The 24,594-nt window shown below is 37.3% G+C and overlaps 1 protein-coding gene across 1 annotated transcript in view; it reads right to left on the bottom strand.

Annotated features, from left to right (window-relative positions):
• Window positions 1–8,701: 8,701 nt before the first annotated feature.
• LOC128533699 (calcium-activated chloride channel regulator 1-like) overlaps window positions 8,702–24,594 on the bottom strand; it is a 28,992-nt gene continuing 13,099 nt past the window's right edge. The window contains exons 7-14 of the mRNA XM_053507993.1: window positions 18,255–18,479; window positions 17,941–18,121; window positions 17,704–17,810; window positions 15,420–15,629; window positions 15,040–15,310; window positions 14,782–14,946; window positions 11,956–12,174; window positions 8,702–10,340 (exon numbers count right to left, since the gene is read on the bottom strand). Coding sequence (XP_053363968.1) covers window positions 9,967–10,340; window positions 11,956–12,174; window positions 14,782–14,946; window positions 15,040–15,310; window positions 15,420–15,629; window positions 17,704–17,810; window positions 17,941–18,121; window positions 18,255–18,479 — 1,752 coding nt within the window. The 3' untranslated portion in view covers window positions 8,702–9,966. The remainder of the gene's footprint in view (window positions 10,341–11,955; window positions 12,175–14,781; window positions 14,947–15,039; window positions 15,311–15,419; window positions 15,630–17,703; window positions 17,811–17,940; window positions 18,122–18,254; window positions 18,480–24,594) is intronic.

The raw sequence follows: 24,594 nt of genomic DNA, 5'->3' as shown, positions 1-24,594 counted from the left end.
TTGGGAACTCACTATATGACTTTTACAATCTTACAAGATTCTTAAAAAAAACTGGACTATACACTAACCTAGTGTCTCCAAACCCTGGAAGTGGGGAACTGCTGCAAGTAAAACTTGGCCTTGCTTTCCTAGGATCATGACAGCCAGTTTCATTATGGTGCTTCATGGGTTTTAAAAATGCACTTGACAATACTGTTCTTGCAAGAAATGTTCCAGAACAACTGACCGTCATGTCTTTAAATTACAATTGACAGGTTTTTTTTTTTGTTATGTTGTTGTTCCATACCTCTATATGTGTTTTTTATAGGTTTGAAATCACACGTATCGTTCTGGAGAATGTGGAAAATAAATCACAAACAAAAAAATTTTTGCCTGGCATTTGTAGGCATACTGTAGTTTTCTAACAATCGATTCCGAGGAAGAAGAAGGCAAAGACTAACGTTAGTAGCATGATGACTGCCTTTATGGACATACAAAAGTAAGAACAAAAAACTCTTGATGCCTGGATTATGTCTCAAATGGAGATAGACAAAGACAGAGTCGAATACAAAGACAGAGAAAAGAACACCAAGAGACCGATAGAATGTTTGGACAGACTGTTTCATTTCATGGTGCATTTATTTTGGCAGCATGCACTCTCACGCCTACATTCTCCTCTTCTTTGCTACTTCCAGGGAACTCCATTGCACTTCACTGCTCATGAAGAGACACCACTAACCTTCAGACAACCTCCCAGTGCTGCAGGACAGTTGCTCAACACTGCCCACTCTGTTTATCCTACAGGAACTAAACCCATCCCTATTCTATTTCTTTTCCCAAATTGTTTTTATGGAACAACTATCATATACAAACATACCAAAAAAAAAATCACTGAATTAAGTATATTATTATTATTATTATAGAACAAAGGAGAAGAAAAATGAAAAACTCCCCACTCATTCCGAACATAACCAAATACTTACACACACACACACACACACACACACTCCACACACCAGGGCTCGATTTGAGGGGGATTGCGAAAAAAAAAAATATTGCAAAACCCATCCTCTCTGTAAAACCACCATCCCCCTTCATCCCCTTTAGATTAACATTGTTGTGTATTATATAAAATTTGTCATGAAAATGAAATACTAAAACTCTCTGCATTTTTCGCGCTGTTTCACATTTTCGCAATGGCTAAGAGAACCGTTCGAGCACAACTTTTAACTTATTTAAGAAAAGAAGAGAACTGAAAGTAGGACACAGATAAAATGAAAACAAAGCATTCAGTTTGAATACGGGAGTTTCTTTTAATGACTGACAGCTTTAATATCTATAAAAGTTGAGTTCTTTACCCAATTTGTGTAATTTCATATTAAATTTAGCCTTTGTGGCTTCACTTACATGCTTGGGTGCTAAAGGCTCAATAATAGATTTTTAAATGGCATAATAGTAATTTGATTATTTATGTTTGTGCATGTGTGTGTGTTACCAATGTTTATGTAGAACTCTTATAATCCTCCTCAGATAAACGCCATGGAAAGCATCGAATAATAGTTTTGACAATTGCATGTTTAAATGCAGGTTTTGTTTTGATGGCTCCAAGTTAATTAAGCTTAAATTTCGCTTATACATACCGCCCCCCAAAAAATACTTGATCACACAATCCCGCTTGGAATGTTTTTTACAATTCGACAACTCCACACACTCCCAGCTCAGACGAGTCTGTGTGAATTCGATAGGTCATACATACCTTCAGATGCATGACCTAGATAAAATAATCATTCAGGCAGTACCTGTGAAATAAGCAATAAGCGGTTTCCATTTGTAAAAAAACAACACATCAGTAGAACCTCTCAGTGTGTATTTAATCTTCTCTAGCTTCAAAAAAGTAATAATAAATGTTTAATCAACTGAAAGATAGAGGGACACTTAATAGAGTCCCAGTGTAAGAATATGGAAAATCTGGCCAACAAAGATGAGAAAGCGATCACATCTTTATGTGCAAAACTCAATGGGACTGAATCATCTGCAATGCCAAATATAGCAGCTATTCAACTTTCCTCCAAGTATAGTGGACATGAGAAAACCTGTCCAAAAGTTCTGCAAGTTTGGGCACAAAAAAAACATATGACTTAATTTACAGGAAGAGGCATGGCGCCTGTCACATTTATCCTCAAAATAGGGATATATTTGATCCAGCCTTGAATTTGAATAATGAACTCTGCAAAACCGCAAACTGAATAAGACTGAGGCAGGTGCAGGAAGTGCTGGAGAATATCTTAACTATGGCTTTCTCCCAACATTCCTCACTCAACTGCAATCCGTTCATTTTCCCAATCTGTCCTGGTTTTAGTGATTTTACAATTACCAAATGATAAGATAAAATTAAATATTTTTAAAATCACACCTTGCTGATATGGGTTAAATGTGATCAGGCTTTCCCAGAGCTGCTTTGGAGGTATAGAAGGAAAATTAGGGAAAACACTACAAAGTGAACTTTAAGGTAACGAAAGAAATGAGCTGCAGGCAGCTTATACTCCAAGGACAGACTAGCAAAACTTTTAAATACTCCATCTTCATACAAATTATACCAATGTGGGTTGCCTTTGTCATACCATGATTATAGTGTATTGAGCTGGTTTGCTTGGAAAGAAAGTGCAAAGTAGGGCTATACAGAGGATAATCTACAAGACAGTAACTCTAATTTGCACCATTAAGATTCAAATGAGTTTATTAAAATGTAATTTTTGAATGTGTGCAGCCCAGTAGTATATTTAAAAATTAGGCAGACCAAGTCCATCACTAAGTCTATATCTCTGTAGTAGGGTCTTATGGATTCTAGGAAGTTTCCCAGTCCCCCCCAAAAAAGAGATTATGATATTATCCAAGAAATCAAAAAAGTACTTAGGGAGAAATAAAGAAAATGATTGGGAAAAATAAAGAAATTTGGAAAGATGGATGAAGTTGCCATAAGAAAGGTCAGATAGAGAACGAGTCACTGTAATACCAAGATATTTAAAGCCTGAACAGTTGAGTTTATAAGGCAGGTTTAGAAGTTATGAAGCACTATTATTGACTGGGTAGTATTCACTCTTATACAAATTTAGTTTATACCCTGAGAAAGAACAGAAATGATCCAAAATGGTTAAAATAACAGGAATAGACGCTGCAGGATCAGTCACATATAACAAAAAGTCATCAGCATATAGGGATAATTTTTTACAAATAAATTATGAATAAAACCTTTAAAAAGCAAGAGCAGATCTAAGCTTAATAGATAATGCTTTAATAGCAATGACAATAAGCAGTGGCAAGAGTGGGCACCCCTGCTGGATACTACGAGTAAAATAATTAGAGCTAATATCATTTGCGTTATCACCAAACCCAAATTTCGTTAAGACTGCAAACAAGTATTCCCACTCAACCCTATCAAATCCAGCGAAATTACAACCCAAGTTAAAAATAAACTTGCACCTTTTAGAAAGGCCGGCAGCAGGCAACCTACTGCCAGGAATGTCTCTTTAGGTATGAAGCACTGTGAAGGATCAGCACCCTCAGGAGGCCGTGGTTCAATCTCTGACATAACTGGTGTTTCGGAGAGCAGCAGTCTCCAGTGAAATGTTAGGTGTTTGGTTCCTTCCTCCCATGTTTCAGGATGACGAACATCTAACAGACCCATCTAGCCGAAGTGTCAAAATTTGTGCACCTTTTAGAGAGGCCGGCAGCGGGGAACCCACTGCCAGGTATGTCTCTTTAGGTACGAAGCACTGTGGAAGACCAGTACCCTCAGGACAAAGTGTTAGGTGCTCGGTTTCCTCCTGTCGTGTTTCAGGACACCGAACACCTAACAGCCACCACCATCACCACCACCCCATAAGCTGGCAGTGTGTAAGCTACTGCCGAGCATGTCTCTCGGGCTACGGGATTCAATCATTGTGTTTCAACGGCGTGGGTTTTCCACTTCCGTGAAACCACAGGGAGCACCTCTGTTAATTCAAAATCACAGGCTTGCTGGCAAAAGGGGCCATAGCATATGTTTCCCTCCCAGACAGAGCCTGGAGATTGAACCACGGCCTCCTGCCAGTGCTCAACTCTCAGTAGGTCAGTCTGGTATGCCTGCAAAGCCATTGTGTGCATTACAGCACCAACCTGACCCGCTGCCTGAAAAATCTTTTTCCATTAACGAAGATGTTAGGGAGTGTGGATTTTTCTCGGGAGGATGAGCTCCCAGGAGAGAGATAGCCTGCAAGTGTCTCTCTGATCTGGGACATCTCATGAAGGACTGCTCTTTCATCAATGACATGGGAACAAATCAATGCCAATAGCACAAAAACACGGGATAAATACGGCTTATTCCATGAAAGAGTTAATTCATGGAGGTCGCCAGGAAGGGGAGGGCCCATCATTGAGGCCCCTTCTCCGGCCACCCGACAGAACCCTGTCGTCTAACTTTAAGCATTTGGGGGATTCATTTTATTTATTTATTTTATTTTATTTTATTTTTTTACGGCGAATCGAGGTGTACCCGTTCTGTGTGTTACTGTACCACCTTTAACAACAACTAACACACTGGCTCATCACTAGAACAGCACTCTAAAGTGATAGTTTCCATCTCGGCAGAGGCAAGAGAGAAAGTTTCTTCCGCCCACTCACAAGAAGCGCCAAAGCGCTTGAGAAGTGGACGATAAAAGCTCATGGTCCGGCCATGATAGCGTGCTCTTCCCCCAAACACTGAAAACAGGAAACGTGGAGTTCGCCCTCGGCGAGATATTCTTCTACACAGAGGGACGAACTTGTGTCTAACTCTGCCATCGTTCTGGTGAGTAATAAGACACTTCCTATTTTAGCTTTCTTTTAAAAAGTGCTTGCACACACGCACACACACAAAACGAATTCTGAAGATAAAACAATCTGAGGATGTTTCCGGTTCATGCCTATTTATAACCTCCAGGTGCACCTAACAGAATGACGTCACCTGACCGAGGTTTTATATGCCAAAATTTTTGGCGTGTTTGACACATACGTGCTTCACAACCGGTCACGGAAAACGTTCCCATAGCGCTTTCGCGCAGCATCAAGTGTAGCTTTTGGAAGGAAACACGTGACACTCGGCGTCAAAACAAGAAGCGCATGCGTGATCCATGATACTTGGTACTCGTAAATCAAGACTTGGTCGTTTTCCAAGTCAAAATTAATTTATTTAAAATTTGTTACTCGCAATCTGAGATTTCACTGTAGTGTAGTTTACACAGTTTGGATAGTTTTAACATAGTCTTTGGCTTCAGCAGCAGAAGGAAAATATTTTCCTACACCATGATCTGTTTAAAATTGGCTCCTTTACCAGGCTGAGCACCTTTTTAAGCAGCGCAGCGATGCTGGAGGTAGTGCAGCTTTTCGGACCCTCAGAAAAACAGATCATCCGTACATTATTACGCCGTGATCTTGCGTCCAAATCTGCACATTTCTTCTCCAGTTTAACTAAATCTGCAGTAAGACGTTGTATCTTATTTTGCATCACAGTGATGTCATCGGTGTCAGCGCTCCATCTCACCTACGGTACTCTTTACTGCAGACAGTTCGGCATTGGTGGCGGCCTTATCATTAGCCTGTAGTGTCTTCACAGCCTGTAGTTCAGATTTAATTGTAGACATCCCCCAATGCAGTACACAGCTCCGCCTTAAAAATATCCGCAATTTCATTCCTCAATGAAGACAATATCTCAATATCTTCAACGCAACTGTGTCAATCACGGCCGTGACCTGTGAATTAGGCCTTAGTTTTGACTGAGTTGTGCTACGGGTTTTAGTGTCCTTACCAGATATCGTAACTTTTTTCCAAAGACAAATATACAGACAAAACGGGTAAGAGTAACAGTAAAATTTCAACAGAAAAGTTCAAATTAATTAATAATAATTATAACAATAATCTGCCGAGTCTCCTAAACCATATCCTACTTCATTACGACCACAACAGCGGTCTATATTGCTCTATATTGCACAGAGGTACAAAAAGATTTGCAATATATGATGTGCAATATACTGTACATGTACACCCCTGCCACAAAGTCTCCATACAACTCTGAAGAATGTTTGCAGAGACATTTTCATGCCTAGGAAATGTAATTTTTATGCCTAGGAAATGTGCTTGACTCTGGCGACCAGAATACCAGAACAGGAACACACCCAGACAAACTGTAATAATTACACACACACACACAAAAAAAACCCATTTCATTAAAAACAACAATGATTCCTACTAATCTTGGATCTTTTTCCCTTAGGAAAAAAACACTAACCAAATATAAGTAAAACAATCTCCTGCAGATCTGCCAAAACCCAGCATTAGTCATGTGTGTGTCACTGCAAAGTGCATGGGAAAATTACATATCTGTACCAGGGCACCTTTAATGCAGAAAAATATGCTGCAACATACTGTATGCTAAGATCCAAACAACATTTTTTTTTAAGGGATGTCCATGTACTTTCCTGCAGGTTAATGCCCAAGTGCAATTTGCTTGGATTACATGTGCATGCCTGCCTAAAAACACAGAGTATGGGTGCAAGACTGATCTGTGCTAGACTGATCTGTCATTCTGTTTTTTTTTTTTTAAATGCACTGTATATGTTTAAAAATGGTTTTAATATGTTACATATACAGTATAGGCAAATATGTTAAAAACTACATTACCAATTTTGATGAAGTGAGATACATACATGTAACTACTGTATAAATAAACAACACACGGCATATTGCTTACATATTGGCAAATAATTTTAAATAGGTGGTTTCAAAGTAATTTATCCCAAGTAAAAAAAAAGGGTATGCTAAGTATACTAAATCCTACAGTAGCATGCCGAAGCATTCTTAAGTGTACTTTCTCCAGACTAATGACTAGTATACTTGAAGTGTGCTATTTTGGAACAACTAATTTTGTACTAAATGTGTTTAAGTTGTAATTAAATTGTACAAAAACACAGTTTTAGGTGTATTAAGTATACTTTTGTGTGCTAAAGTGGGACAACTTTAAGTACACTTAGTACACTTAAAGTATATGGCTATGTGTGTAATAATGTACATACCTGACAGTAATGAATGAAATGTAAGTATATATTTAATCTATTATAATTTCTGCAGTGTTACAAATACATGATTAATATACTATAAGTATATTCTTGTTGTAGCAGTAGCATGCTGTTATACTTCTGGCCAATTCCAAATACTAAAAAAGTATACGTTGTCGTTAATACAATTATACTTTATTATATAATATGACACACACAGTCTTCTATAATACTGTATTGCAAATGTATTACCAGTACACTAAAGGTGTTTAGGATAATTTACAAATACTGAAGGCATTTCCTACACTATAACATGTTTTTGAAACTCATTACATCAGTAATTAGGAGGCAGATTTTACTCATGACTTCAAGAGATTTATTTAGAAAAAGGTTACAAAAAAAGCATTACTATAGTTTTTTTGTGTTCAACAAAATATCAGGTTGCCTCACAAACAAAAATATAAACTGTTGTCTGAACCAAGACATACATTAGTATTGGAAGATGCAGGATTAGTTTAAACCTGGTGTGTTAATTCTAGCTGTTCTACAGAGACTGAAAACAGGCCGAGAGAGACAAAGCATTATACCAGAAGCAAAGTACATAAGATTTAGCAATAACACATTAGACAATACATTCTATATTTTAAACTATTTACTTAATTAGGGCTTAATTACCCTAACCCTAACCCTAACCCTGTGTGAACAGCGTGACCAGAAGGGTTTAATGCAATCTAAACATATCTGAGGCAGCGTACTATCTTGTTTGGTGTGGTCTGTTTTTCTCCTAATCCAAAACTGGAGATTGCTGACACCCAGGGTTTAACACAAATTTGTTTAACACAATTTTTTTTTTACTTTTATTTGTATTGATTGATGGAATATTAATCATAACATCAATGTTTTTTTTATTTAATACAAATGCAATTTTAAATAATGAATCACAAAACTATCCAGATATTAAGAATCAGTGAATGGCTGTTAGGATTCTGGATGTAAGTTCTTTCTTGATGATGTTAAATTATTTCAGTCAAATTATATTTTTATGCATGCACCACTAGGCATTACGTTTGAAAAAATAATCCAAATGGTCCTCATGAAATGTCTTAATGAATTAGATTTACTGAAGGATAAGGACTATGCTGCTGCTACGGTGAAAATTTTACACAATATCATATTAAGCTGGAGGACAATACTTTTACATGGCACTGTATTTGTGTTGCGTTGTTTTCTGGGGCACTGTTATTGATTTTGCATTGCACCACAGGCTGAAATGTTTATGTGAACCTGCCAACTATAAGGCCTATTGTTATGCAGTGCATTGGCATGGCTGTTTTGTTTTCTTGGTCTGTTCTTGTGAAATTTCCAACCACTAGATTTTTTTTTTTTTTGCAAATGGCTGCATTCTTGTCATAACATTTGTTCTTTTTTTAAATTCCATTTACACTAATGCGATCTCAAGATGTGTAAAAAGGCATAGAGAGCTTCACCCCTGAAAAGAAACTCTGCAGCTTCCTTGATCCACAATGACCCCAGACTCTTATTCTGTCCCGGAGCTCTAAAGAACATGCTGACATGGATGCTTCTGACATAATGTTCAAGCCCACCTGGCCACCAGGAGTACAGCTAAGTTTAATGGACTGCCACACACCATTAGACTTATTCAAGATGTTCTTTAGTGACAAAAAAAAAACAAAAAAAAAAAACATTTCCAATAACATCAACAAGCATGCAGCCCTTTATATTGTGCACAGAGGAAATACAAATGAACAGATGTAACTGTGAAGGACTTACACAAATATACTGTATAGGACTTGTTTTTTACATGCCAGTGCTGAAGCTGGGCTGCACTACAAAGTGAAGACAAAGCACAATTTTTTTCCAAGACTTCCCAGCAACTTTAATGAACACAGACAGGTACAGGACAATTTTATGGAATTTACACATGATCCTGATAGGGATTGTGAAAATGACAGAAGGGCCTCTCATGACTGCAATCCAACATGCATGCAAATCCTTGTACCATCCTTAAAGGAACCTTTATGAAAGGATGCTAACCAGCAAGGCAAAGACAGGACTGACCCAGTACATGAAGGCAAAACCAACAAAGTGCGGATACGAATTATTCTTTCTTGTAGACTGTAGTAATAGATACACAGTGAATTTTGCTGTACACAGGAAAGAATAACTTTCCTTCTGCACAATGACTTTCAATGACTCTTATCAATGTTATTTCACTGGTAAAATCATCCTTATCTGGTATATGGGTACCATGTGTACAGGGACAATTTCTACACCAGCTCAAGCTTTTCAGAGACTTGCATTTTTCAGAGGAGATGAAATCTGGAATAGTACATTAGTTAAGTGTAGGGACACAAGAGGACTCTGTCTTTAGAAAACTCTCAGACCCCAAATAGATGCACCAGATAGATGATGCAAGCTAAAATGTATGGATGTGTGCATACTGTATGTGCTATTTTAGATGACCGATGTGCCAACATAAGAATAAAAGAAAAAGTCTGATCTGACCAAAAATGTGCCTTGTAATGTAAACAGAGGCTATTAAACTCTTATCCAAACTCAATTCAAACTCTTATTCAACTCTTATTCATATTCAATATTTTGTCATTTAACAACAAAAAATAACTATTAGTTTACCAAACATTTTTTTCCATTGTAATAAAGCATGAAACATTAACAATTGCTTTTCTGTTTTTTTTTTTTATATATATAAACCTTGTTTTTCTGAGATTTATTGGTTTATGACAAAGATTTTTTTAGACTGCTTGATTTGATTTCACAGTTTTTATAATTAAACAGTTGTGAACAGGAAATTTTTTAAAAATCCCCCCCAAAAAAAGACTTCGCTCAAGATCTAATCAGTTAAGCAACATAAAGCACGAAACAGGAAAATGACAGATCCTTAATATACGTTTTCCTTTTGTTTCTGTGCCCACATGATCACCACAGCTATCACACAAGCCACAAGGGTTACAACACAGACTGATACAATCATAGCAGTTAGGTTATTGGATGATGATAGGGCTGGACTTAGGACATACATTGTTGCTTGAGCAATGTTTGATACCTCAGATTTTGCTAACTGTTGGTCTATTGACTGAATAGCAAAGAAATATGTGGTGCCATTTTCAATTCTAATATAAGGCTGGAAAGAGTGTTGTTCAGCTGAACCTGATTCTTGGGGCAGAAGTCCTGAAGTGTTGACTAAATTACTGCTGCTGAAGTTGTATCGAAGCATCTTGAAATCTTTACTCCATCGGATTTCATAGGAATCAGCTTAAAAGAAAAAAGCAATTAGAATATTAGCTATTGTATTTATACAAAATGTGATGGAAATAAGAATAAAATCACATTATATAAATTCACATTTCAAAAATACACAATAGTTTCGATGTATTTCTTTTCGGTATATATCATAAAATTGCATTTATTACTGCACTTAGACTTTTTTGGTTGAACATATTCTAGTCTTTTTCTTGGGCGAATATCCATATAGACCTGCTGGGTGTTCTGACTGCTTCACATGCCCTGGGTGGTACAGTTCTGGACAAGGCACCAAATTTGCCCTAAATGTAAGTTATTTTTATGATTTGAGTAAAGCTGCTCATACTGACGTGTGCTTACGCAGCAGTTTTTGAGATTATTATTAGATTATCTATTGTGCTCAAAAGATATCTTGCCCAATTGGTGGTAAGAATCAACAAACCGAAACAGGTAGGTGTGGTTCGTGAATTAAATTCTTATCGCTGACTGGACGAGATATCTGCCACTCAAGGTCAGAGGGAAGAATTTTATTTGAAAACCACGCATAGGCATTTTGATACTAACTGCTGATTGGACAAGACATCGGTCACTTAAAATATAAGGTAAGTACTGCAGCCTCACAGACATTCAAATGTTTTTTCATTTAAGGATTTATTTTAGTATTTTAGGATTGTACATCACTTCGGCGAACTAAGTTGTGTTAAATGTGCTTTAAAATTAAACTTGACAGTACTTCTCATATGTCTTGAGTGACAGATGTCTCTTCCAATCAGCGATAAGAATTTCATTTACAAAATATATCCACCTTTTCCGGTTTGACTGTATTGTGTTTTCTCATTGGTATTTTTTACCTGAATATGTCGTGTTTTCTGATTTGTTATTTTGTTTTTGATTATATTTTGTTTTTAAATTTGTTATTTTGTTTTTCCGGCTTTGTTATTTTGTTTTGCACCTCACAGCCACCATTTAATTTGCCCTCAGACAGTTTAAAAATATGTGATTACTCTGGGTTTAGTAGCATTTGCTAGTGATATTATAGTGAGCATTAGCTCATTCAGTGCATCTTTTGCAAATGAGACAATGCTATGCAATGCATGATTTACAGTTCATAAAATGTTATGTAGGTAATGCTAACTAATACTGACATTTCAAGCTTTCAAAGTAAATGGCTAACTAACTGTTCTGCGGTGAATCCCAAAATTAAATGTAAATGTAGTGTGCTATGTTAGGTGTAAAATTACTACATCCACACACCATGTAAAGCACTTGATGATCAGGGGTCGGAGAGGGATTTTGGATTCAGCCTTGTGTTACAACTAGCCAGAACAAGCAGTTACTAAGAAGACAAATAGTTGTTTAAGATGATAACACTATCAGATGTGTTCTCTTGCTGAAACTTTTTCTGTGACTTGTTTTGTATGTGTGTTTTGGCACTGGCGTGTCTTACTGCTACCATAACCGTCTGTAGAAAAAAAAAATCTCCTTTACCTAAATAGAGACAATAAAGAGGCCTGTGAGGGAACACCTGATTATATGTAACTTTAACTGTATCATTATTTTTTAGTGTCAAACATGTCCAATATTTAATGTTCTATTGTCCAACAGTGTAAACAAACACAAGACTCACCTGTTCCCTGATCATAATCCTCACCGGGAGCCGTCCAGTTAAGAAACACAGTGTCCTCCTGAATATCTGCTATCAGATCTGTGATCTTGCTTGGAGGGAAGTTTAAAGGTTCCTCAGCTTCCACCACAAAACTCTCCCCAGTTAGTGTTCTGGTGAATCTACCAATGTCGTCTCTCTGCATATTAACTGGGGGTTTAGGAGGGTTTAATACCACTGTACCTGTAAAGAGGATGTAAATGCCGATTATTTCTCTAAGAGAGAAGAGATACTTACTAGTGATGGGAAGTTTAAATCATTTAGGTGACTCAGTTCTTTGAATCTCGTTCATCAATATGAACAAATCTTTTTTTGAGTCATAAAGATAATTTCGTTCTTTTGATCAGAAATAAAATAAAATGTTACATTTTCAATAAACAGACCCCGATATGTCTACATACAAAAATTCTTGCTATAATTTCAGTAATGAAAATATTACAATGCAGCTAAGAATAGAATGAGTAGCTCACCTCTCATATCTTCTAGTCTGAGTCGCTTGTTCTTTTGAATCTATTGCACTGCATAATGTCTATGGGAGTCACGTGAGAAATGGACGAATAACTCAGACTAGAAAAATCAGAGGTCTCGCGATAATTTGCGCATGCACGCCCAGTAAAAAATGAACAAATTACTCTGAGACACTTCGTTCTTCTGAGTCACGTTAAAGTTTCGATCAAAAAGAATAACCCATCACTAATACTTATAAGGACTGACAGCTGAAAATAATCCATGCCTTGCTATGTCATGATTTGCACTTCTGGGTTAGCAACTTTCTTGATTGGGACACTTCCTGAGTCGACATTTTGTCTGGGCTCCCCTATAAAAGGGAGCTGTGGAGCATGTGTCCTCTCTGAGATGGTAAAACTGACTTTACACACCCTTTACAAACCCTGACCTGTCTTGATTTTGCCTGTTTCTTCAATACTTAAACTACCAGTTGTGGTACACCAACCAATTAAGCCACCCTCTGAGACTTTGTATTAGCTGCTAGCAAATGGAAAGTGCAGGAAAGTGCTTCTCCTGCCTTCTCCTGGGATATTCAGTGAGGTTGGATCCAACTTGTGTTTGTATACCTTAGAACCTAATCAGATCTGCCTTGGTGCCCTGCAATTACTATTATTGCTATTTGATTTAAAAATAACCTGCATGCACTGTATATCTGTATACTACTGAAACTGAGCCTGGCCTGCCTGGGTCTGTAAATGCTTTGGATAACTATCCTGCTATAAACCTGCTTCAAACTCATTTTGGCTAGTGCTAGAAAACCTTTGGCCAAGACGAGCAAAGATTTTTAATAAATTTTGACTTGGAAAACTAACAAGTCTTGGTTTACGAGTACTGAGCATCACGTGTGTGTGCGTAAAACATATTTTACTTTGTGTCTGTATGCGTGTGTGTACAGCGAACGTGTAAAGCAAAAGCAAATCTCATTAGAGAGGTTAAGGATCTATTTTCTCTCTCTGTATCAGCCTTCTCTTTCTGTCTGTGTGCATGCGCATCATTGGACACCACGCCACACACTCACACATACACACACACACACACCTTTTACTTTCGCCTTCACAGACGCACACAGACACACAGACACACACACACTCTTTCTCTCTGTTCTACACAGAAACACTGCTTTGTCGAGATTCTTTTCAAAGGTGAAGTGCAGATTGATTTGTATTATTTTTACTTCACAGGAGTGATTCCATTAGAGTGTCGCTCAATCGAGTGTCATTAGAGAGATTTCTTGTTTAACAGTGTTTCCGTTGTGTGCGCGTGTGTGTGTGAAACGAGTGGAGGAGGGGTAACTGTGTAAGATGAAAAGGGGAAGAGGGGAAGGGCTCCTGACTTTAACGTCACACACACAAACACACTCGCATACTCACATACACAGCACCTGCGCGCACAAATGGAAACACTTATTTCACGGGATTTATTTATTTATTTATTTATTTATTTATTTAAAATAAAGTGCAGCTTGAATTGTTTTATTTTAACTTTAATTATTTTTATGTATTTATTTTTTTGCGCTGTGGAATGAATAATTTGAGTTTCCATTATTTCTTATGGGAAAATTTAATTTGGTTTGCAAGTGTTCTGTGTTCTGTGCGTGATCTGCCAGGAAATCTTAAATAAAGGTTATTGCCCTTCCTTCAATTCTACGATAATTTCCAATAACTGTATTCAATACAGATTTTAAATAATAGTTTATAAATTCTCCGGCTAGTTATGTTGCCGGTTTTTGGGTCCAACCTGTCTGCATCTCTCTAACAACTAATTATGACACGTTCCTATAACACTTTTATTGCCAGAAAACAAGGAGAAATTAAAGTTTAATTAAGCTAAGATCTCTAACAAAACTTGACTATTGTGAAACAAATAGACCTGAACTTGTTAAATTTGTTACATTGCTATCAATTTTATTTACAAAACTGTAATCTCTATGTAATCTAGCCAACAAGGAAAATTTAAGTGTATATGAAGAATAAACTGTAACATTCCATCCCCATGATACAATGTTCTGTAGGACCTTTATGACCCAATCCCACTCTGTATGTCCCCAACAAACAATCCATCCCACTCTCTTCACTATTCAGAAATGCTAATAGCTCCTCCTCCTTGTAGAAAGTGCTCAGCCTGCAACACTTGAATGATTAAGTACATAATTCAATGACTGGACAACTGAGACAGTCATTAAGTGATTGTGATTGAATCTGTGTGTGCAAAAATAGTTTCATAAGGTATTTTGGTATTTAAGTGTCAAATTCAGACTGAGTGATGATAGTAAATCATAGTTACCATTAACAACATATCCAGGGACATACAGAGAACCACTGTGTCTGTGTACGGAATACAGGACTTGTCCATCTTGATTTTCCACTCGCACTTTTAGACTCCATTTTCCCTTTTTTAATTTTGTAAAATATTTGGAATAGACACCGTCATCTTTGAAAGCATCAGCACCTGAAAAAGTTATCCCACATGTACAGTAGTGTGTAAAGTTTAAAACTTTCACCTTTTATGAGTTTATGCAAGTTGACATTTTAAAAGTTGTACCTGCTCCATTATCAAAGAGCTCCAGTTTTTCTGAGTGCCCTGTATCTGACTCCATGGTCGTCCAAACTCTGGCCCCCAACACAGGATTGTAATTCTGACTGACCTCAGCCCACACAACTGTAGGTTTGGAGACATTACTCTTCTGCTTGGTCATTTTAACTGTAACTGTGACTGGGGGAACATCTTCACGAGCTGCTCGACTCATTACTGTTAAACTCATCTGCTGAGAAGCTGTTTCTCTGTTGAGGAAGCTGTATTTCCAATCTCCTGGCTGCAATGCAAAATTTATAAAATAGAAATATAGATAGATAAATGTAGAAATATAAAATGATCACAATTTAAAAATATTATTTATTTATATCCTTTTTTTTTTTTTTTACCTCCGCAATTCCTGGAACAGTTAAAGTGATTGTGTTAGCAGTGTCAGTGGTGTTTCTCTGGTCATAAGCCAAACCACTCGGTGACTGTATGTACACAGTAGGTGCACTTTTTTCATAAATTAATGTAAAAGTGGTGTGTTTTCCTGCAGTCCGGTCAATGGGAACTGTTCCATTAAACCAATCTGTAACAAGCTTTCCAGTGCTTTCAAGCTGTTTGGAAAACAATAAAACATTTTATGTAAAGACTCGGATATTGATATTGATAATCTCTAAATTGAAAAGTTCAAAAGCAGGGGATGTGTTACCAATTTTCTGAAGCATTATAAATCGTGTATCTTGGTGCCTGTGACCCATCTTATTAATTTATCAATTACGCAGGCAGTCATCCCTTTGAGATGGAAGGTGGTAAATGTTATACCAATATATAAATCGGGTGATAAATTAAACCCTGCTAATTATCGACCTATCAGTATACTCCCTATCTCCTCAAAGGTAGCAGAAAAGTGGGTCGCTAACTCTATTATTGCACATCTTAATGTTTTCAATCCGTGTTTGCAATTTTCTATGCAATTCGAATTTCGATTTCTACACTCAACTGAAACGGCTGTCTGTGTGTTTGTTGAGAAGGTGAAGTCTTATTTAGATAAAAATAGTTATGTTGCGGCTGTTTTTGTTGACTTTAAATGTGCGTTTGATACTGTGAATCATCTTATGCTCTTGTCTAGACTGTCAACATTTAACTTTAGTAATCAAACTGTTAAATGGATACAGTCTTATCTATTAGATAGAAAACAATGCGTGCAAATAAAGAAGAGTAAGTCACCCTATCTTCACTGTCAGCAAGGTGTCCCTCAGGGATCAGTTTTAGGCCCCCTGTTATTTTCACTGTCTGTAAATAATTTGCCCAATGTGTGTAAAAATGTGGACATGATCATGTATGCAGCAATACGGTAATTTAAAAAAAAAAAAAGCTAAAAATGCTGATGATGCAGCCCATCAGCTTTCATTAGCCTTAAATGACTTACAAAAATGGCTGAATGATTCATGTTTGTGTCTTAATGTTAAAAAGACTGTATCAATGTTTTTTAGTAAATCTAAAACAACTGTGGGCGGAGTAAAAGTTTGCATGGGCAAACAAGAATTAATTAATGTTGAGGAATTTAAGTATTTGGGAGTGCTAATAGATTAAAAATTATCCTTTAAAAACACGTTAAAAAGTAGTGAAGATTGTAAATGTTAATATACAGAATTTTAGACACATTCGCTCTTCATTATCGGATACAGCAGCGATTACATTCCTGCACTCTATGATACTGGCTCATATTGAGTACTGTATCACGAGTTAGTCCTATACGAGTCATGCTGTTATCGGGCCAATCGAAGTATGCTACAAAAGAGCAACCTTCGTCATATCACCATTGTCGAATTTTAGTTTTTAAATTTAGCTAATTTAAAATTATTTAAATCAGCCTGTCTAATCTATAAGGTTCTATATGGTCTGGCGCCTCCACCATTGAGTGATTTTATTAAACAAAAGTCTAGTAGTGTTGCTGGGTCTCGAGTGACTAGAGCCACTATGAGAGGTGATTGTGAATTGACATTTAGGCGGACCGCCTTTTCACAGAATGTCCTGTCATATCAGGGAGTGAGCTCTTGGAATAGTATTCCATTGTCAGCGAGGGAAAGCACAAGTCTTCCTACTTTTAGGAGTCATTTAAAACTGTGGCTGAAAAACATACAAACATGTGATCATGTTTAGTTAATTATTATATATAAGGCGTAAGACAGAGTTAGTGGATTATAAAAAGGAATACAATTATTAGTGCAATATGGTTGTGCAATTAGAGACAGTTTAACATGGGTTGTTTAAATAGGGGTTAGTGTAATGCAGCTTAGTGTAATATAGAATGGTGTAATTTGGGTCAGTGTAATATCAGGTCAGTCAGGGCATGTGTAAATTTGGTGTGTGTAATACAGTTGATGTTTTTCTGGTTTTCTATTTTGTCCTTTGTTGTTCACTCTTGTTGTTATTGTTTGTTTTAATATGATGCGATCACTGTTTTTGTCCTTGTCTCTCTGTATATAGTCTGTATATATGGCTCTGTATGTATTTATTAATTTGTGTGTAACACCAACCTGCCAGGGGGTCTGCAGATGGAAATTAGCCTTAGGCTATAATCTGACATATTTACATTTGTGAAAATGTTCATTAATATGTATTGTCCCTTCTTTTTTCTCAAATAAAAATAAACAAAATTTCTCACAGTGTATGTGTATGACTAACCTGTAAGGGCTGTGTGTTGGGATTTCCATCAAACACTGTAATTGAGGAAAAGGCATCCACAAGCTGGTTGGAAAGTATAGAGTCTTTGGCAATTTTAAAGATTCCGCCTATTTAAACAATAATTAAATTCAGTGTTATAGAATGCAATAATGAAAAAGTTGTACAGTGTTAATCAATGTGAATATTTTTTTCCTTAGCACTGATATTATTGCTGAGCTTTAAACTGTAAAATCTTACCTGTTTGATCTGCCATGGTTTTCAGTACATTGTCTGCCTTTGGGCCAAATGCTATAGTGTGAATGATTGCACCACTTTGAACAGCTTCCTGGAAACAATCCTGAACATTATCATTTGCTTCCCCGTCTGTCAAAAAAATAATTTCATCTCCTATTGTTTTACCATCATCGCTTTTAAGAGCCTGAAATTGTAAACATATTGTCATTAATCACCAGAGATATGTAGATGTCTAGATCAGTAAATTTAAATTTGATTGAAGACCAAATCACTACATTTTTATCAAAGTGACAGTAGTTTTTATATCTGTGTCTCACCTCAAAGCCTTTTCTGAGTCCCTTACAGATTTCTGTACCTCCAGTCGCAGTTTTTGGCAACTTGTTAACTAGACTGTCTCTTGAAGCCTGTCCATTTATTAAAGTCAAAGGACTTAGTATTTGAGCGTCACTACTAAAAGTCACAAGAGCCACAAACTGTTCTTCGTCTATGATCTCGTGCAAGAAAAGTGTACCAGCTTGATGTTGTTGATCTATTCTTTTACCCTTTAAACACACACAATAACACATTAGCCTTTTTCAACCAAGCACAAGCAATTACATGGCATTTTTTTTATTTTATGATGTTAATTTTTAAACTGTTAAATAGTTCTCATGCTGTTACTGATTTAATATGCAAGTAAATGTAATAGTATTTACTCTTATTATACAAAAACATTGAAAATATTTGAAAAAAAAATCTCCAATCAGGTTTGGATTCAGAATCAGAATTCTAATGTTTATTATTAAATGTTTCTTGCCTTCAAGGAACCTGTTTTGCAGCGTAACAGGGGGCATTGTCTTGCCTGAAAATAGTGTGCTGATTGGGAGGGAAGAAGCCGCATGTTGTCATAGAAGATTGTGATTAAAATGTGCATTCACCCTGTCCTCCTGCAGCAGAGAACGTTTTCCAAAACCATGACACTTTCTCCTCCACCTTTCACTGACTTTTTTATGCACTTTGGGTTCAACCGAACATAATGTTTCCTATCGGCCCCAAATAGGTTAAACTTCCTCTCACCACTAAAAGGACCACTGAACCAGTTTTCATCTGTCCACACAACATGCTTCTTTAGCCAAGTTAAGCCGAGCATTTTGATTCTTTCAACTGATGATGGCCATGCAGGAATAATGGCCATTCCTTATACAGTGTGGCAAAAAAGTATTTAGTTAGTTCTTCCACTTAAAAAGATGAGAGAGGCCTGTAATTTTCATCATAGGTATACCTCCAATATAAGAGACAAAATAAGAAAGTACTGTAAGTTTCAGAAAATCACATTGTAGGATTTGTAATAAATTAATTGGTAAATTACACTGTAAAATAAGTATTTGGTCACCTGCAAACAAGCAAGATTTCTGGTTCTCACAGACCTGTAACTTCTTTTTTAAAAGCCTTCTCTGTTCTCCACTCGTTACCTGTATTAATGGCATCTGTTATGAGTATAAAAGCCACCTGTACACAACCTTAAAGAGTCACATTTTACACTCCACTATGGCCAAGACCAAAGACTTGTCAAAGGACACCTGAAACAAAATTGTAGACCTGCACCAGGTTGGGAATGCAATAGGTAACCAGCTTGGTGTGAAGAAATCAACTGTGGGAGCAATTATTAGAAAATGGAAGACATACAAGACCACTAATAATCTTCCTCGATCTGGGGCTTCATGCAAGATCTCAAAATGATCACAAGAACTGTGAGCAAAAATCCCAGAACCACACAGGGGGACCTAGTAAAAGTCTGCAGAAAAATGGGACCAAAGTAACAAAGGCTACCATCAGTAACACACTGCGCCGCCAGGGACATAAATCCTGCAGTGCCAGATACAGTATGTCCCCCTGCTTAAGCCAGTACACGACCAGGCCTATCTGAAGTTTGCTAGAGAGCATTTGGATGATCCAGAAGGAGGAGAAAGAATGCTGAGTTGCATCCAAAGAACACCGGACCTACTGTGAAGCATACCTTCATGCTTTGGGGCTGTTTTTAGGCAAAGGGACCAGGACGACTGATCTGTGTAAAAGAAAGAATAAATGGAGCTGTGTATTGTGAGATTTTGACTGAAAACCTCCTTCTATCAGCAAGGCCATTGAAGATAAAACGTGTCTGGGTCTTTCAGCATGACAATGATCCCAAACACTCCGCCCGGGCAACTGTGAAGAATTTCAAGGTCCTGGAGTGGCCTAGCCAGTCTCCAGATCTCAACCTCATAGAAAATCTTTGGAAGAAGTTGAAAGTCTGCGTTGTGCAGCGACAGCCCCAAAACATCACTGCTCTCATCTGCATGGATGAATCGGCCAAAATACCAGCAACAGTATGTGAAACAGAATGCGCCAAAATACCAGCAACAGTATGTGAAAACCCTGCGAAGACTTACAGAAAAAGTTTGACTTCTGTCACTACCAACAAAGGGTATATAACAAAGTATTGAGATGAAATTTTATTATAAATCAAATATCTATTTTCTGCCATAATTTGCAAATAAATTCATTAAAAATTCTACAATGTGATTTTCTGGATTCTTTTTTTCCCTTATTTTGTCTCTCATAGTTGAGGTATACCTGTGATGAAAATTACAGGCCTCTCTCATCTTTTTAAGTGGGAGAACTTGCACAATTGGTGACTGACTAAATACTTTTTTGCCCCACTGTAAATTTTCCTGTCATTTCTTAAAGTGCCCCTATCATGCCATTTTAACACTAGAACCGCCGAGCAGCGGTCATTTGACCGCAAGGGGGTAAAAAAAAAAAAATACTTCACACTCGATCAATTTCCAGGACCCTCCTTTCATGACTTTTCCTAGTTCTGTGAGCTTAATCACCCTGTATGCTTAAATTTTTAAAATTGCACCAGTAAAAGCCAGTATAAAGCTATTTTGCTCTTATTTACGTGAAATCGCTGACAGCTGCGCGGCGGCATGACGTTTCCTGTCTTTTCCAACCTGCGATTCTCATTTCTCTCAGCAGATGGCGCAAGGAATCGCGCATACTTTTTATGCGTCATTCAGTGCATATATGTAACTATCTCAGGTTTCATTCCATATATGCAGTTTATATATATATATATATATATATATATATATATATATATATATATATATATATATATATGCTTCCGTAAAATATCGACAATTCGCCATTCGTTCAGGCGTTGATAAACAGCGATATTTTATAAGGACATTTAGGGAATTTCGCTTTACTTAATTATATAAGGTTTTAAGAAAATTAATTAGTTTGTTTGGTCTGTTAGAAGCTTCCGTAAAATTATCTCTAAAAAAATTATTGTTTTACATATTACATATGTAATGGCCCCTCCTGAGGATATAAAGCCTCATTATTGATGGTAAATAAATCAGATCTACCACAGCAGATAATAAACTATGCTATGTCATAACCGAAGCAAACACCACGATTATGCCTCGTTTCGTTCAGTGTTGCTAGGCAACGGACCACGCGCCTAATCGGTTCACTTGGCCGCGGTGTATTATAAACCTGCGAATTGTTTCACTGCTTATGCATAAAAGCGAGGAAAATGTGGAGGTGATGTGTGGCCACTGAATGAGAACTAAATCAAAGATTTCGGTAACTACACTGAGTGTAACATCTGCATAGTGACACTAAACAGCTGAACACCTTCACTTTCCCGTTTACCTCTGAGAAAAAAAGCTTGTATGTTGTTTGTTTATATGTAGAATGTTTATAAAAGTACACGAAGTAGGCGCGCGCGCACACACACACACACACACACCTCCCCTGAGCCCTCGGTCAACATCTAATGACCGTCGATATGCAAATGAGTCAAGACGTAACCTAACGTGGTGTCGTGTCGGATTTCAGCGGTCACGGAGAGGAAAGACTTTGAAGCAGTTGCAGCGTTTTCATTTACAACAAGCACAGCGATGAGTCCACGTTGTTTCACTGGTTATGACATTAAACAGTGAACAACTTCACTTTTTTGAGAAAAAAACTAACAATAGACTATGAGAGGTGGTTGGAAGGTGTTACTCTGAATATAAACAAACTAAATACACCTTTTTTTTTTCTCAGAGGTAAACGGAAAAGTGAAGTTGTTCAGCTGTTTAGTGTCACTATGTCATAGCCAGTGAAACAACGTGGACTCATCGCTGTGCTTGTTGTAACTGAAAAAAACGCTGCAACTGTTCAAAGTCTTTCCTCTCCGTGACCGCTGAAATCCGACACGACACCACGTTAGGCTACGTCTTGACTCATTTGCATATCGACATTCATTAGATGTTGACCAAGGGCTCAGGGGAGGTGTGTGTGTGTGTGTGTGCGCGCCTACTTCGTGTACTTTTATAAACATATAAACAAACAACATACAGCTTTTTTTTCTCAGAGGTAAACGGAAAAGTGAAGGTGTTCAGCTGTTTAGTGTCACTATGCAGATGTTACACTCAGTGTAGTTACTGAAATCTTTAGTTTAGTTCTCATTCAGTGGCCACACATCACCTCCACATTTCCCTCGCTTTTATTACATGAACATAAGCAGTGAAACAATTTGCTGGTTTATAATACACCGCGGCCAAGTGAACCAATTAGGCGCGTGGTCCGTTGCCTAGCAACACTGAACGAAACGAGACATATTCGTTGTGTTTGCTTCGGTTATGCCATAGCATAGTTTATTATCTGCTGTGGTAGATCTGATTTATTCAAATTTAATATTGTTTTAGCGATAATTTCACGGAAGCGAGTTCAGAACTAAATCGCTGCTCCGAGACGTTCAGAAGCTTCAAATAGAATGAACAAACTAATAACATTTTCTCCATACGATATAAAATTAAGTAGAGCTTTCCTTTTTGTTATAGTACGAAGCCCCTAGATGGACAAAGGAGGAGAAAAAACGGCAGAAAAAAGTCAAAAACTTTGGGTTATAATTCCAAACATGACTTGTTTTTTCCCTCTGACTTGTTTTTTCCCTCTTCCTTTGTCCCCTTAGAGACTCTGTAGTAGGTTTTCTTAGTTGAATATGAAAAAAAGATCATTGTGTGTCAGCAGCAGCTTCCCATTCAAAACAATAGGCGGTCAAATGACCGCTGAACCGCGTTTTTAGTAGGTGACACTGGCGCGGCGCTTCTAGTGTTAAAGGATGCTACTATTGCTTAATGAGTATTTTATAACAGGTTAACATGTATACATGGTCAAAAAACACTTTAGTTTTCTCCAAAAATAGATTTAATTTTACCCCATTTATAAATGATTCGTAAACGACTCGTGTGAAGCAGTTCAAAGATTCTGTCTGTCTAAACCCCTCCTTTCCGTAAGCCCTCACTGCTTCACAGTGCACAGTTCAGAAGATCCCAGGTTCAAACCCCACAACCACCAGGTTGCCACTGTTGCGCCCTTGAGCAAGGCCCTTAACCTTCAACTGCTCAAATGTGTAATGACATAAAAATGTAAGTCACTCTGGATAAGAGCATCTGCCAAATGCCTAAATGTAAATGTGATTGGTCATATGGCACGGTCCTTTGTGATTAGTCTACCGCTACAGCGTGTGTCGCAAAACGAAACGCCCATGATCATAACTGAATGACAGCTCTGAAGACCCGTCAATACATAGAAAAGATGCCGTCGGTTTTACCGTGTAACGACCAGCTAATTTTATATTAACTGTGGCTAAAAAATCGAGAGGTCTTTTATCTTTGTATTGGTGTTGCATTAAAAGGCCAGTGAACAAAAAGGACAAACACAAACAAGTAGATAAAGCAAACGTGTATTATACAAAACTAAATAAAGTAAATGAAAAAGGTGCACAACAACCAAACAAAGATATAAACAATATTTACAAACTACATATAATAAACGGTATGTGTATGTCTGCGTGAACGCAAGTGAGTGGAAAATGTCCGAACTCCATGTTTATTGTATGTGTGTTATCCGAGTACACCGAGTATGGCTCAGTCTCACCGGGGTTAATGAAGTCCAGGAGGCCGATGATGGAGGGTGAGAAGTCCAGGAAATTTGTCCAGTCAAAGATAGTCCGGTTGAAAAATCTCTGCTTTTTTCCGGCTGTCCCTTTGAAAGCAGGTAAGGGAAAGGGCAAGGCGCATGCGCACTTTGCGAGTGTGTGATGCATTTTTCCCCTCGTGGCTTGCCGTAGAAGGGCAAGGGGCATGCGCACGTCACGAGTGTTAAGTTCAGTTTTGGTGAAGGGTGGAAAATAAACATTTAAAAAGGATTTTGTGTGCTCTCGTTTTTATTGTTTTTTATATTACAAAGTGTTTAAGCGAACCCGGCATGAATGCTTGGTCACATTAACAAGAGTGTGAAAACGTTAATTGTAAGATGGCAGGCAAGTTGTAGAACATGGGCGAACATTATGCAAATATGTTATGTAGTGACCTGGATCCGTAACAGAGTAAAAATAGATTTGCTAACCACTCGATTAGGCAAATGTGAGACGACTCTTTTTTTAATAGACATAACTTCATTTATCGTGCACTGTCAGCGTCACAGATAGTGCAGATTTTTGTTTTACACCCTGTAATAGACTCTGGATTAGCAAAGTAGTAGTTGAAGTGGAATAAATGAAATAATAAATATTTACTAATATTACCATCTAAGAACCACTAACTAAGAACCATTACCATTTTGATGTGCATTTTACAG

Source organism: Clarias gariepinus, chromosome 11 (genome assembly GCF_024256425.1).
Source record: "Clarias gariepinus isolate MV-2021 ecotype Netherlands chromosome 11, CGAR_prim_01v2, whole genome shotgun sequence".
NCBI lineage: Eukaryota > Metazoa > Chordata > Actinopteri > Siluriformes > Clariidae > Clarias > Clarias gariepinus.
The sequence above is the reverse complement of the archived record's forward strand: the minus strand, read 5'-3'. Positions and strand labels throughout refer to the sequence as shown.